The sequence below is a fragment of the Thunnus maccoyii genome, chromosome 18, assembly GCF_910596095.1.
Source record: "Thunnus maccoyii chromosome 18, fThuMac1.1, whole genome shotgun sequence".
NCBI lineage: Eukaryota > Metazoa > Chordata > Actinopteri > Scombriformes > Scombridae > Thunnus > Thunnus maccoyii.
Genome location: NC_056550.1, coordinates 8,757,501 through 8,772,057, shown reverse-complemented (window position 1 = coordinate 8,772,057; position 14,557 = coordinate 8,757,501). Strand labels below are relative to the sequence as shown.

Sequence of the window (14,557 nt, the reverse complement as noted above, 5' to 3'; positions counted from 1 at the left end):
CAGTTGGGGCTTCGTGTCACATTACAGATTAAAGGATATCTATGATTTCCCCTCTAAACATCTCTTAAATAACTACTTCATGTGCAAAGAGGTACAATTATCCAATATTAAACAATGACAACAAAGATTAGAGAAAAATACAAAATATGAATGCTAATTTGTGCAGCAGAACTTTGTTCTTCTTTCCTTCACCATCAATCATCTCACAAGCCATCAGATTTATCTTGTGACCCTTTGAAGGGGGCCCAACCCCAAACCACTGGACTAAACTACCTACCTGCATATAAAAGTGATTAAAACAAATGCTGCCCATGCATTGATGCATCAGCCACACCGTTTTCTACAGAACCGCTACTTTTTATATTGATTCTTTAGGTACATTAGGTACATTTTCCTGATAGTAGTTCTGTACTTATAGGCCTATTCAAGTAGAATTTTAAATGTAGGACTTTTACATGTACAAAGTGCAGACATTAGATAAGACTGGAGTTAACAGTGAGTAAAAAGGCTATTTCCTTCTGAAATGCAGGACAGCAGAACTATAATGTATTAAGAACGGAAGTGACAGTGCAAATTGCAAGTCCTCAAAATGCACGTAAATGGTTGAGTAAAGAGTAGTGAGTGAAGGTCAGTAATTACATTAATGCAGTTTGCTGTTATTGTTTGGTCCTCATGGTACTGCAGGAAGAAAATGCAGCCTGGGGGATAATTTACATAACAGTTTTTTTTACATGCAAGAGTTTACCTACATTGACTAAGAAACTGTTGGAGAAAAAGAAGTAGAAATGTTACACTAAAAAGTTACACTAACGTTACAGTGATTGTGTAAACAATCACATAATATATTCATTCTGACTTGTGATTTATCTTGATATTATCACAAAGTGGAGATTATGGTTTTTATGTATCTTTGGTTGGGTTTGAGTGAAAGCTGAATGCGGAACTAAAGTCACGTCATGTGATTCCTGTCAGGACTTTATTAGTGACCGCACTGTTTACCTTCCGCTGCAGATAGATGTGTTTTAGCAGCAGAGGAATGCTCTCAAAATGTACTCTCACGGTTCAGAGAGTTTAATTAAGCAAGCAAGGTAAGCAAATATACAAGGAGAACTTCCACCTTCATCACTTCTCTTCAGCTGGTTTAATACATATCGCTGTTATTTCAACAGCTAAGCTAACTAGGCTAAAGCTACGTAGCGTCTCAAAGCCTTGCTGTATGTTATCATTACTGTCGTTACTTATCTTACTTAAGGGCTACTTTCACAGCCCTTTATCACAGGTAGGATTTCAGTTTCAATATCATGCCTGTTGTGTTCTTACTAATGTGTTTACTCTGTAAAATGTCATTTTATGACAGCATACACAGAGAGAAACGAGTAAACGTTGCGTTCTCGAGACTGTAACCTGCAATGTTGCAAGTGTTTGTTAATTGTTACTCGGTAAATAACCAAAGGGATACATAAATGATCAAGTATGGAAGCGGTTAATATTGGGTCAGTCATGTTGAGACTATGTGGTGTGTGTCATTTCCAGGGAGATTCAGGAGTCTGAGCTGCAGAAGTTTTACAGCAGATTAGTCAAGTTGCTCCAGGGGAAGGAGCTCGGTCATGAGACTGTCGACTCCCTGCAGAGGCTGCACCTCATCCTCTCTGCCACCAAGTACACCAGGACGTAAGAGCTCCAACCCACACATCCCACACCACATGAGCTACTGTCCATACACACTGTGTTTAATCTCTACATATCAAACTTAAATCATTCACACCTTCCTGTCTTTACTCCTTCCATCTCCTCCTTCCCTCTTCACGCCCTGCTCCTGCCTTTATCTCTTTCCTCTAAACCCCTTTTACTGTCAGTGGTGATGTCTGACCACACAGATCACAGCCACAATTCTGAATTTCTTCTGCTCATGTGTTTTCTACATAAATCACATCATCATCATCATCATAAATATTACGATTACCTGTCTGTTTGTGCTCCAAGCTATTCCATATGCAGTATTTATTATGCAAATCCTCTCTGCCCCAGTCTTATGTCTCCTCTGTTGCCATCAACCAAAGGTTGCCTTCAGAGCTTCACAAGAGGCTTTCATCACTCCTCTCGTCACCCTCGGAGCAGCTACAGGTGTTGAGCTCAGCGGTGCTCAGAGAGACACTGCCCCTCTCTGGCCAGGAATTGAACTACAACCAGGACAACTTCAGCCAACTCAATAGCCATGCTGCTGCCCTGCTGCTCTCACAGGTCTGCGGTGTGCATATTTTGTGTTCAGCCTAATTCATTATTATTTTTGAGACATATACAAGATTGTAAGAGGCCATTTTTTTTTATCTCTTAAATTGATGGTGATTGGTTTTCTGTCAACTGACTGATCAATTAACCAGCCACTACACTCAAAGGTGTGAATTTTATGGAAATCCTTCAGCAATGAAAGAGTGCTATAAAGTACAAGTACTGTTCTTTGTTTTGGTACATTTCAGGGTATTTTGAAAGAAAATTGTTTGGAAGCTGTGAAAATACACTGAGATACAAACTAAAGGAGCTTGTTTTATTTGCAGACCACTTACTTACCTAATCATCATGTCTCGCACTCTCTTGACACCAACAGGCTGGATGCAGGGCCGATCTGTCATCTCTCTGCGCTCTACTCCTTCGCAGTCTGGAGAGCCGACCATCGGAGGGGCCGTCTCACTTGCTCACACACACCCTTCCAATCCTCAACACCATCCTCACACACAGCCCCGAGTGCCTCACTGAAGGTAACAAAGTTTCCATCAAATCCGAGATCATGATAGTGTTTCAGTGCAGTTTGTTAACTAGAAAGTAAATAGACATGCAGCCATTAAGCACATGAATCAGAATCCTTTTTTTAAGTTCTGTGCACAATGAGAAGTTCTCACATGGTTCTTTCTTTACACTTTACTTGACGGCAGATCATATGACCCTCCTGAGTAAAAAGCTTGTCGATTGGCTGCGTTATGCTAGCATCACGCAGGGAGGCGGGGCTTCCTCAGGAGGATTCTTCACAGGACCCAGGTCGCGTCAGGTACAGACCTTACAACAATGTCACATTTGTTTCTGTTTCTTTTCAGCTTTGTTTGACGTCACTACTTTATTGTATATCTTTGTTTTTGTATGTTTGTGGGGGGTTTCAGCCGGTGCCTATAGCAGAGCTGGATGGGACGGTGTCAGGGGATTTCTTCACAGTTCTGTGTGTGGGCCAAGGCTTCACTGAGGACCAGTGGATGAACGTCTACTCCTTTTCCATGTTGCGCCATTGGCTCCTCACCTACCACTCTGTGTCCAATGGCAACACAGCAGCAGATGCTGGTATGACTTTTGTCACTGATGCTAAAATTTGCCCTCACATGCTAGAAGCTCTTTATTTTATGTAATAGCCAGAAAGCTAAATTACTTAACATCTCAGATCACTATTTTCTTTAAAAATGTGGGGATTTCTTATTTTTTGACCAGAAAGAAATAATCCAAGATTTCATTTGGTCCCTTATTACCTCAGTGTCCTCTCAAACAACTACATTTTGGTCTTTTGAGGAACATCAGCCTCAATTGATCAACCATGAAGGCTGTAATTCATTCATATCATACGTCTCAGATGACCTGCTCTGTGTTTTCATCATCCCCAGCAAACAGGCAACAGCTCAGTCTCTCCCTCTCCCACTCCCACTCCTTTTCTAATGGTAAGATATGTAAGAGAGTTTGTGGATCTTCCCTGCATGCACGTGCATCTAAGAAGCCAAATCAACTCCTACATCTTCTGTTTAACTCCAGGGCAGCACAGGTCAACTCACAACACTTATGACATGATCATTACTTACATCCACATTTAATCTAACCAGAAATCCTGATCTGTGACTACTTAACTACATTTTCTCACTGGTGTGTGTGTGTGCGCCTTTTGCCTTCCCTCAAATCTGCTGATGAGTACATAAACTCAGTGGCACTTCTGTGATTGGATATTTCTTCTTCAGGACTAATTCCACAATCAAATAACACTGTATGTAATTGATATTAATTACTGTATAATTTTATTTACATGTGAAATAGCTCATCATGGTATGAATCTTATTGCTCTCCACTTTTCCTCTGATTGGATTGGACTGAACAGCTTGGGGCTTTTTCTATTCTATATATATAATTCCTTAAGTTATTTTTCATCTTTGTAAAAGATGAACATAACTGTTTCAATCATTTCAAACATTCTTTCCTCTAAAACTCAACAGTGAGTTTATCTTAAAGCTTTAATTGAAAAGTGCCCTGTGGAGTTTTCTTGTAAACAAAGTTTACATTCAGTGTTCCTCACTAAAACACATTGTGTGTATCCTTGAGGCCCAAAAAATCCTCCTCATAAAACATTTGCAAAGGTTTATTTGCCTTTTTTTTTTAAACAAAGTTCGAAACCTAGATTGCAGATTGCTTTCTCAGTGCATTACCACCTGTAACTCAGTGGAATAATGTGAAACCATTGACAGGCACCACAAGCTTGTGCGTGGGCATGTGCGACCTCATGCACATGCAGGTGAGCAAACAAAACAGGGACCCACTCATAAAAACATTGCACCATAGTGCTATTAGTGGTCAAAAACTCCACTGGGTACCTTTGAGTAAACAAACTAAATCAAAGTTATATACAGTCTCTTTCCCTTTTTTTCTCTCCTGCAAATACTTTTTTAAAGGGCATTGTAAAGTAGCTTTCTTTTTTTCATTCCTTTTGATTGAAGCAGTAATTCACTGTTTTTTCTATGTAATTTCATTTTACATAATCAAAAACCTCCCACGTCTTTATGACTCCTGATTCCTGTTAACTCGTACATTTGGCAACAAGCAGTTGGAGAATACATCTTTTATTATCATAAATAATCATTTCTGTGAGGAGGTTTTGAATCATGAGCTCTAACTCCTGACCTCACATGTTGCAGATGACCGGTCGGAAGTGGACGGGTCAGTGGTTTCTATGGTTTCAGCGACTTCCTCCTCCAGCCGATTGCTGCCGCCAAAAGAGCGTCTGAGAGAAAAGGCTTTCCAGTACTGCCAACGCCTCATCGAACAGAGTGACCGCAGTGAGTGTGTGTGTGTGCTTGTGTCAACAGAAAAAAAAAAGTTATTTGTGCAGCTGTGAATGCAGAATTTGGATCAATAATTTATTCACATACATTGTACTAGACGCTGTGTACATGTGAACAGCTGTGATTTGTATTCTTCTCTTTGTTTCAGAGGCACACAAAAGGACAGATACAGAACTGCAGAAAGCGGTGAGCCCATGTATCATTTATTTTTACAATTGCAACATACAGCACGTACACACAGCAGGGTTGTGTAGGAGACTGGTGTTGTTTGTTTCTGGTACTAAAAAGCTTTAAAACAGCACTATCCAATATGTCCTCTTAACCACTGTGCCTCATGTATGTGCACAACTCCATTCAAGCATAGAAACAAGCTGAACTTCACTAACAGTAAGGAAAAAATCCACACATACAACAGCTGAATACAACAAAGTCATGTCAGTAATGTCAGAAAACTACTACATTTAAACGAATAAATTAAAAAAACAGATGAGCAGCACACTCATTTTCCTCATAATCCAGATGTTATACTGGTGCTCTCATTGTGTCTGTCCTGTTTCCTCTCTTAGTGTCTGGTGGAGGCGGTGTGTATCCTGGATTGTGTGTGTTTAGAGGACACCTCGCTGGTCTACCGGGCGTTCCCGTGCATTAAGGCACTATTTGGTCGGCTCAGCTCGGACCTGTCGTTTGCCCGAGTCCTGCTACCCCTAGCGCAGTTCTACCTCAACCATGGTGTGCATACACATCAACATGTTTTCACCATAAGTACAAATATGGATAAATGCATATAAGTTAATTTACTTAGTTCCTTTTTTCACTGATGCCGAAAATATTTGAAAATGTGAATTTTAAAACAGCTAAATGTGTACTTGAACCTGTTTAGGTGAGATGGCAGCAGTAGACTGTGAGTGTGTGTGGAAGCTGGTGATTGGCCGATTCCCTGCCGAGCTGTTCAACGACCCTTTCTTGGCACACGAGCTTCTACGCTTCCTCCGACAGAACCTTGAGAGCCTGCAGCTCCGAGTGCCACAGTACACGCGCTCCTTCCCGAACCTGCTGAAGGTGAAAACAAACAAATTTATAACTCAGAGATCCTTTAAATTGTTATATATGCTACACATACTCACTGTAGACTAGTGAGGACTGTATGTTTTATCTCTGTCTCTGCAGTTCCTAGCGTGGGACAGCCCAGCAGTGGTGGATGACTTTGTGGATCTGCTGCCCTCTCTGGTGACAGCTGGAACTGCAGTGGAGCTGCTCCACACTCTGCTAGACCTGCCCTGTCTCTCTGCCACACTGGTCTTGCAGCTCAGGTGCTCACACACATCGGAGCAATATTGCCCAAAAAATGTCAAAGTTGCCTGATTTGCTTCTTATTTTTTACCTCACTGAGTTTGTGTGTCTGCATGTGTTGCAGGTCAACGTGTTTGCCCATCTCTGAACCAGGCGGGCGCGGCCTCCTGTCACTGGATGCATTCAGGAGCCCTTCTTACCGAGGGCTTTTCCTCTTCCTGTTGCGAGGGGAAGCAGGCTCAGGTAATCACAGACACACAATTAATGGTTTTAAAACATGTTGTAATAGTTTGGTTTTTTTTAAGATTATTTTTTGGCATTTTTGCCTTTATTGGATAGAAGGTAGTTAAGAGACAGACAGGAATCAAGGGGAGAGAGATGGGTAGAGATGGGCGTGTGCAGTAACCACTCAGCTACCAGGGTGCTCTGTTGTAATAGTTTTCATGACATAACTTTCTTTTGTTTTTCAACATGGAGAAATATTTCCACGAGTCCCCATGGTCATTTTGTCTGTTTTCTGGAATCACTGATTGTCTGTTTCCCTCCATAGGTGACACAATTGACCGACTGAGCACACTCCATGAGCTGCTAGCTGAGGCTGCTGATTGGCCGAGAGTCATTCAGTGTTCCCAGACTGTCCCTGTGCTGCTGCACATTTTTTTCAACAAAGTCATTACGGTGAAGAGATTAATCATTCTTTACAAAATAATTACACCTGTGATTATTGTACATTTATAAAAATGCTGAGTTGCGGTTAAATATTTACATATGACTCATCTTGTCCGTTTTGTATAACATAACATTAGTGATTCATGAATGCCAGGTTATTTGAAAAGCTGGATGTTTAGTTTTAAGTTTATATTAACTATATCAAGCATGTGGCTGTTTTTTAGGTAGCTGATGAGAAGCTTTTAGCTCATTTGATTCTGGTGCAGCTGGAGAGAAGCAGCCTCCTCCTCAACGTCCCTAACTACATCAAAGTGATACACAGGTACACCTAAACACAGTGTTACTCTGCTGGAACATCTGTCTTAGTTTCACCCTGATCCCGTCACTCTCTCTGTGGTGCTGCAGGGTGTTCAGCTGCCACCTGCTGAGGCTGTGCAAGCTCCACCCCTCTCTGGTGGTGGACCAGTCTCACGAGCTGCTGGAGTTCGCTGGAACCACAGCCAACGTCTACAGCAAAGAAGAAATCTACACACATGTGGTAATGAGACTCTGTGTCTGTAAGCGTGAGATGGAGAATCGTAGAAAGACAGAGATATGGATCATGCTGATTTAAAGATTATACTTTCTGTGTATTTTGGATCATGAGCAAAACCCTCCGCATCTCACATCTCAAGCTTTTCTCAAACCTCAGCATCTTTTCCTGTGTACTGAAATAACAAAATGTGCCAAAACCTGACACTGAAAACATATTTATCTTGTTTTGCTTTCAGGTGTGGGTGCTGGGAGAGTACCTGTCTGTGTCATGTGACTCTCGCTGCTCTGTGAGGCTCATCACTTCCTGTTTTGAGGCGTTGGAGGCTGTTTTGTTTGAGATCACTTCATCTGCCCCTCCCCCAGGAGCAGATCGCCCCGCACCTCGAGTCATTACCACTCTAATGAGCGCGCTCGCTAAACTGGCATCACGATCACATGACCTCATACCCAGGTGACTGACAGACATACACATCAAAGTTTTTATTTATTCTTTACTCATACACATCTGTGATGTCATGTAATTGTTTGTGTCTATTGTAGGGTATCTCTGTTCCTCTCCAAGCTACGATCTGTAGCCAGAGGCGGGTCAGTTGCCTGGTGCTCCGATGAAGAGGACCTTGTTGCCATAGTAACGCGAGGGGAAGAGTTGTGGTCACTCCTGAAAGCCCCCGGTGTGGCTCAGAGTGTCCTGACCCCACCTCCCCATGTCATGACACCCCAGTGGCACCGAGACACCAACGTGGCCATGCCACTACGACTGCGAGCCCTCACCAGCCTCACACACTCACAGTGATACACACACACACATGCACACCGCACACCACACCACACCACACCACACCACTCATTAACCTGCACACACATAAATTTATAAACATCATCGTGCAATGGCACTCCCTCATGAAATGGGTAAAAAACAAATTCAACACACCCTAATGGATCTTGTTTGATTTTTGCACCTTATTTTTGTAAATAAATGATATTATTTGATTGAAACTTGATGTGATGAAGCATCTTTGTCATCCACAAAATACACAGATCCATCATAGTTTTAATATATTGTGTCTTCTTTAATACAGTGATTTCTCAGAAATACATTTATACAAAATAGATCTGATTTACAAAAAAAAAGCTTACTTCCTGAGTAAGTGCTCTGTTTTCTGAAAGTTAAAACAGAAGCCATTTAACTGCGACAGGTTAGGGAAAACCTGACAGTGTGATCTATACAGTAGAGACAAAGTATAGAAGTAAAAATGGAAGTTTGCATATATAATCTGCATGTATAACATGTCCACATGTTAATTCTGTCATTTGGAAGGTTTCAGGAAATTATATTTGTTGATAGAAAAGTGCTCAAGGATAAGAGTGCATCATTTAAACAAAATAGCTGACAGTCATAGTCCTCTAAACAAGATAATCAATGCATATAATCTTGACAAAAAGTATTGTGTGAGGATAGACTACATTTCTGGCAACCATTCTTTATGATTTAACATTTGACCTAGAATGCATTGGTCAGTGTTACGTGAATTATTTAGATTGGAATTTTCCTCTTTCAAATCACATTACAGAAAATTATGAGAATATATTTTGTTGCTGATTCATAATGATTATAAATCACAACAGAGTCACAACCAGGCCAGTTCTACTGAGCCCTGTTATCCACAACAACAAAGGTCAACTTGTTTGAGTTTTAATTATATGGTTTTAATTGCACTAGTGTGTTCCACCAGTGTTATTAACTCTATTTGTTGATTGTGTGCTTAAAGTAGTCAAAGTCAACCAAAATTAGTATGTTTGGTTTATAAAACCAGTGGCAGTAAAGATGTTGAACACAGAATTTAAAGTTCAGTTACTCTCAGAGAAACCGTCTAAAACCGTAACATCTAAAAAGAATAGCCCCAACCTAAAGCATTAACATATTTTACTGAAAGCTTGTTGGCTGTGGTGCCGACTCTGTATTTTCATATAATGTGGCTATGCAAAAATGGACAAAAGTAAATTAAAATCTCCGTAACTGTGACACTGATTTAAATACAAGATTAGCACCAATATAAAGGAATGCCTGTATGCTAAGTTTTGGCACGTCACTTGTGGTTAGAGTTTACTAGCCTAGCTTAGTTTAGGCGTTGTAGTCACAGACAGTATGTTGTTAGTTCAGTTACAGAGAAGTGTGCATAAAGGAATAGTTCAACATTTTTGGAAAATAAGTTATTTGCTTTCTTGCAGAGAGTTAGATGAGAAGATCGATGGCAGCAGTTGGTCAGCTTAGCTCGCAGCAGCTGTGACTTCCTGACAACCAATGGAGACTTCAGGAAATCACTGATAAACTCAGTTAACAAATAGTCCTGTGTATTAAACTGTTCATAAAACAGCAACATGTTGTTTTTATACTTTGCATGAATTAAATGAGATAAAGCATTTTAATTAGTGAACTTAAGATTTGCTAGTAGGCAGATTTTGATTAAATTGGAGTGAGCCAGGCTAACTGTTTCCCTCCATTTACTGTTTTTATGCTAAGCTAAGCTAAACATCTACTGGCTACAGCTTCATATGTAACGAGAGTGGTATCAATCATCTCATTTAACGCCTAGCGAGAAAGCGAATAAGCGCAGTTCCTAAAATTTTAACCTATTCTTTTAACTGGACAAAATCTTCCTGGCATATGTGTTGCCATATCTGTGCAAACGTCTGAGGCAATGAACACAAATGGAAGATTAATTCTAAATCTCTTCTCTGTCTCTATTGATTGGCGGTCCATCTAGCCGGTCAGACCAGTTTGATTGGCACATCCCTGTGAAAATAACTAGTCTCATACTGCAGTTGATACCTTGTTATCAGTCGTCACAAGTTTGGTTCAGTCAAGCTAAATGTTCACTGGTCAGTCTGTTATATAATTAACATGTTGAAGTGACTTTTAGTTAGACAGTAAGAGTGTTTGGTCCCAGCTGGGGAGAATTTCATCTGATTCGTAGCAGTCAGATCATCTCAGCACCATCTCTCCGGGTGTAGCCTCATGAGTCAGGTTAGCTGTAGTCAAAACACAGTGATCTTGTGAAATACACTCTTCTTGGTCAGTCACTTGGAACCATGTGATCTCAGGTGGGAGCGGTGAGTCACCTCGATGTCTGTAGCAGAGGTCCGGGTACGTACAGGTACCTCCAGATGGCGTAATAGTGAATGCTTGCTCCTATTGCAACGAAAAGGTGCCAGATGGCGTGGGCGAACGGAACAAGGCCATCGCTCTTGAAGAAGACCACGCCCACCACATAGAAGACACCTCCCACAGCCAGTTCACACACACCTGCACGGTCCACCTGTAACATATTCACTTTCAGCTGCTGCAGTACATCACATTTCTAAAAAAAAATGAATGAATGAATTGGAATGTATGGCTGATACAAATTAGGTCAAAATTTTTGATAGAGCATGTTTAACAAATTGAATTTTCATGATGCATTTCTATAAGAAAAAAGAAAGAAATTAATTCATTCGAACAGACCACAGAAGCCAAGAATGGAATAACAAACCAATTATCCCATTATCTCTGAAAAACTTATTGCTCTCCCACGATGACATAGTTAACTTGTGATCTCAAGATAACAGGATGAAATAAAATTATAGTAACCACAACCATTTTAGTGTCCATAATAGACAGAACTATGCTAAATACATTTTAAGTTGAGGGCTTTGGGGACAAAGATTTTGCATTTTTGTTTTGGTCCGCTGAGCTCAGATCATATATGCAAAAAGCATACAGTTTTTGGTTGATTTACAACACTCCATGGAATCATTGTTTTCTACTCATTACACCAAGAAAATCAACTATCCCAAACCTGTGAAAACTTTGAAAACCTTCCTTGGTGGTGTGTTCAAGAATACTCTGACACATAATAATCTCAAACCTAAAATCATAACCAAAATAAGTAAGAAATTTCAGATGCTGATGTATCTTTGAATTTACCAACAGGGACATCAAACCCATCACTGCTCAAAACAACATAACCACACAAAAATAACATACGGGAACGGATAGGGCCGATATTTCGGCTTTTCATGAGATTCATGAGATTCATGAATTCAAACCAACAATGAATTCATCCCACTCACAAGTAGTCTGTGCAGCCAAAACCTGAATTATCTTATTCCTCTCTGCCATAGAGCTGCATTGATGTTCAAAAACTACTAAAAACATGTCAGTTAGCCACACTGGTGTAATGTCACAATCTAACATACACCGTCCTGCTGCTGGAAAAGCTCAAATTGCTCAACTAAGAGTGCCAAATGTGTATTAATTCGCTGCTTAAAATAGTCCCCAACAAATGCACTATTTGCTCCTGTTTGAATAACGTTTGCTAAAAACTACAGCGCCCAGCTGATTTTAAAAATTACTTTTTATATTTTTTAAATGAAACTATGTATTTGTGATTCTAATTTAAAAGATTTATCTTCAGTAGGAAGGAGTGGACTTGCTGAATGTCACAGATTGTGTAGGAAAGTGTAAAGTATTGAGAGACAGACTAACACACTGTTGACAATAAAAATATAGATTAAATGTCAACATCATTGTTTAACAAAAAATAATGGCACCCTTTTACATCTCAAGGAAGTTTCAAGTCTCTGCAAGTTTAATTTTATAGCAGACTAAAAGGAACAGAGACCAATGATTTGTAGGTAATGGGCTAAAACAAACAGAACCACTGGTTTGGCTCTTTAAATACTGACAGTGTCTGAGTCCTGCACAATAGCAGGAAGCCTGTTGCAGCGGAAAAGGCCTTGCAGGAGATTTTTTATTCTTAAAAGCAGAGAAAGACAATGCTAAAACCATTGTGGTTTGTTCTTACCATGGACAGGATGACCAAAGCAGGAACAGCTCCCATGGCCACATATCCCAGCAACTCTACCAGCTTGTACCTGCAGGTAGAAAACTGGGACATGAAGAGATAATGCCTCCAATTTTCAGTGTAATTATTTCTGCAGAGTGTTTGCTGTAAACACTTGAGAACAGGAGTTAGGTTTCAGGTAAATTGTGTCAAACCAGGCCACAGGTCAGAGAGAGATGAAAAGAGATGGTGTTACCTCTCATGGAAAAAGAAGACATACATGGATCCTATGCAAGCCATGACCCAGATCAGCCAGCGCATGTGACACGCCCAGGGCCCAAGCTCCCTCAGCATCAACCTGGTGAAGCACATCCCACAAACATCATTACAGCACATTCACCAGCTCGGTTGTCCAACAGACTGCTTATAATTTGTGGGCCGCAATCATGTGACGACAGACCCACCAGGGAGAGTAGGAGGCTGCGATGAAGAAGTAAATGGCCATTCTGTCACACATGTGGAAACGCTGCTCCACCTTCCTACGCAGAGACAAAGAGACAAACAGATTAGAGCTCATTTCCAAAATTAAATTTACAACAAAGTGTGTCTAGTTCAGAGAAAAACATAATCTCTTCATCATGTGTAATCTCTAAAATACACAGTGTTCAGAATGTAAGAAATATGATCAGCCAGGAAATTAAGTTACAGGGAACTAAAATGTGTTTCAGGGCATAGCAGCGTCTCACATTTTAATAGGAAAATTTGGTTGTTGTGAAAACACACACACATTCAAACTGCCCCTGATTGTGTCCCACAACATAAAAGACAGGGTTTGTTGTGCCTTTTTAGACTATCTTGTGTGTGAAAGGACAGAGGGAGTTTGGAAAAGGGTTGTAATCTATTCACTACATTTTTAGTCAGTCAAATAACTCTGTTATAAAATAATTCAATTAGATTAGACTCATGGTTTAGCCTGGAGCTTAGATATGCAAGTGTAATGAGCATTTGTAATTTTCTATACTAGATATATATTTTTTATTTGAGGAAAAAATTTCTATTGTCTTCTGAATGTGGAAATGCAAAACATTAAAATTTTAAGGTTTGTTTCTATGTGAGAGTGTGTGTGACCTGTTTTCAGAGGGTGCGAGTTGAAGGTAATTTCATTACCACACCACATCTGTTGTTTGGTCTGTGGCCTTCTGGCTTTGTCATAATTAACAACATAATTAATAAACTGTATGTCTGAGTGTGCTGTAGAAGTCACACACACATCTGCCAAATCCCTACCAGCATTTTCTACTATACACACACACAAACACACCGGAGGTGGCTGATTTTCCAAGTAGCGGTGTGGAAGAGTGTTGAGGTAACAAACAGGCCAGTGAGACCGCTCCCATAGAGCCAGGCAGCAACACGATGCCATTGGTCCACAGATAGGAAGTAAAGGACAGACCCACCCAAGAGACTCGGGAGGATCCAGAACTGCAGAGGACCAGAAGAGACACAAAATTAAAATTATTTTTATAATTTCCTCATGATACACACGCTGCATTTTATATTGTAAAAGATGTTTGACTTTGTCCCTTTAAATCAAATTTGTCAAAACTGTTGATAATGTGTTTCAGGTGTCGTATCTTGAGTTGTATCAGGTCTCTGCTGATACAACTCAAGATATAAAAAAAACACTTATCTGCAAATACTGGGAATGTAACCAGGCGTTTTATAAAAGCTCAACCCAGGGATTTGCAGGGGAATTATACACCCACACACCTCATTTATTTCATCATGTTCGCATTATGAATACTGTTGTCCTTATAAAAAGGTTCTGGTTGGTTGATTTTCTTTACTAGTCTCATGCGGGAAAATGATTCTGTATTCATCCTTCAGTCTTCTTAAAATACTTTCCTGACATTGTTAACATTGTTCTGTCTCTGAAACCTCTCACAAAAGGTACAGATGATCCTTGTGGCTACATTATGAGATTCACTACCCTGCAGAATGGCATGGAGAGAATGAATGAATGAATGAATGAATGGACATGTATCATAAAGAACCGCAGCCTGTTTCAAGGTTTACAGTCATTATGGCCATGTTTTTTTCTCTGTTTTCTTCCATCAGTGTCTGTCTCTTGCTCTCTCGGAGGCAGAAGCGTTCAGGGAT

At 40.3% G+C, this 14,557-nt stretch overlaps 2 protein-coding genes across 6 annotated transcripts in view; one reads left to right on the top strand and one right to left on the bottom strand.

Moving 5' to 3' along the window:
• The first annotated feature begins 973 nt into the window (after positions 1 to 973).
• On the top strand, positions 974 to 8,570 carry ap5z1 (adaptor related protein complex 5 subunit zeta 1). 4 transcript variants are annotated; one of them, XM_042392444.1, is made up of 18 exons: positions 974 to 1,088; positions 1,534 to 1,671; positions 2,061 to 2,241; positions 2,606 to 2,756; positions 2,931 to 3,043; positions 3,153 to 3,327; positions 3,642 to 3,695; positions 4,935 to 5,075; positions 5,230 to 5,267; positions 5,648 to 5,810; positions 5,962 to 6,140; positions 6,249 to 6,391; positions 6,496 to 6,614; positions 6,922 to 7,049; positions 7,265 to 7,362; positions 7,446 to 7,578; positions 7,811 to 8,025; positions 8,115 to 8,570. In XM_042392444.1, the coding sequence occupies exons 1-18, from the start codon at positions 1,048 to 1,050 to the stop codon at positions 8,365 to 8,367; spliced, it is 2,463 nt and encodes an 820-aa protein (XP_042248378.1). In that variant the 5' UTR covers positions 974 to 1,047; the 3' UTR covers positions 8,368 to 8,570. The 4 variants fall into 4 exon arrangements, with proteins under 4 accessions (XP_042248378.1, XP_042248377.1, XP_042248381.1 ...); XM_042392443.1 differs by having other exon boundaries at positions 3,147 to 3,327; XM_042392447.1 differs by lacking the exon at positions 3,642 to 3,695.
• Positions 8,571 to 8,643: 73 nt separating this feature from the next.
• Positions 8,644 to 14,557, bottom strand: part of mmd2a (monocyte to macrophage differentiation-associated 2a) — a 10,115-nt gene continuing 4,201 nt past the window's right edge. For both annotated transcript variants that reach the window (XM_042392968.1, XM_042392969.1), the window contains exons 3-7: positions 13,719 to 13,879; positions 12,862 to 12,936; positions 12,654 to 12,755; positions 12,419 to 12,488; positions 8,644 to 10,891 (exon numbers count right to left, since the gene is read on the bottom strand). In XM_042392968.1, the coding sequence (XP_042248902.1) occupies positions 10,691 to 10,891; positions 12,419 to 12,488; positions 12,654 to 12,755; positions 12,862 to 12,936; positions 13,719 to 13,879 (609 nt within the window). In that variant the 3' untranslated portion in view covers positions 8,644 to 10,690. The remainder of the gene's footprint in view (positions 10,892 to 12,418; positions 12,489 to 12,653; positions 12,756 to 12,861; positions 12,937 to 13,718; positions 13,880 to 14,557) is intronic.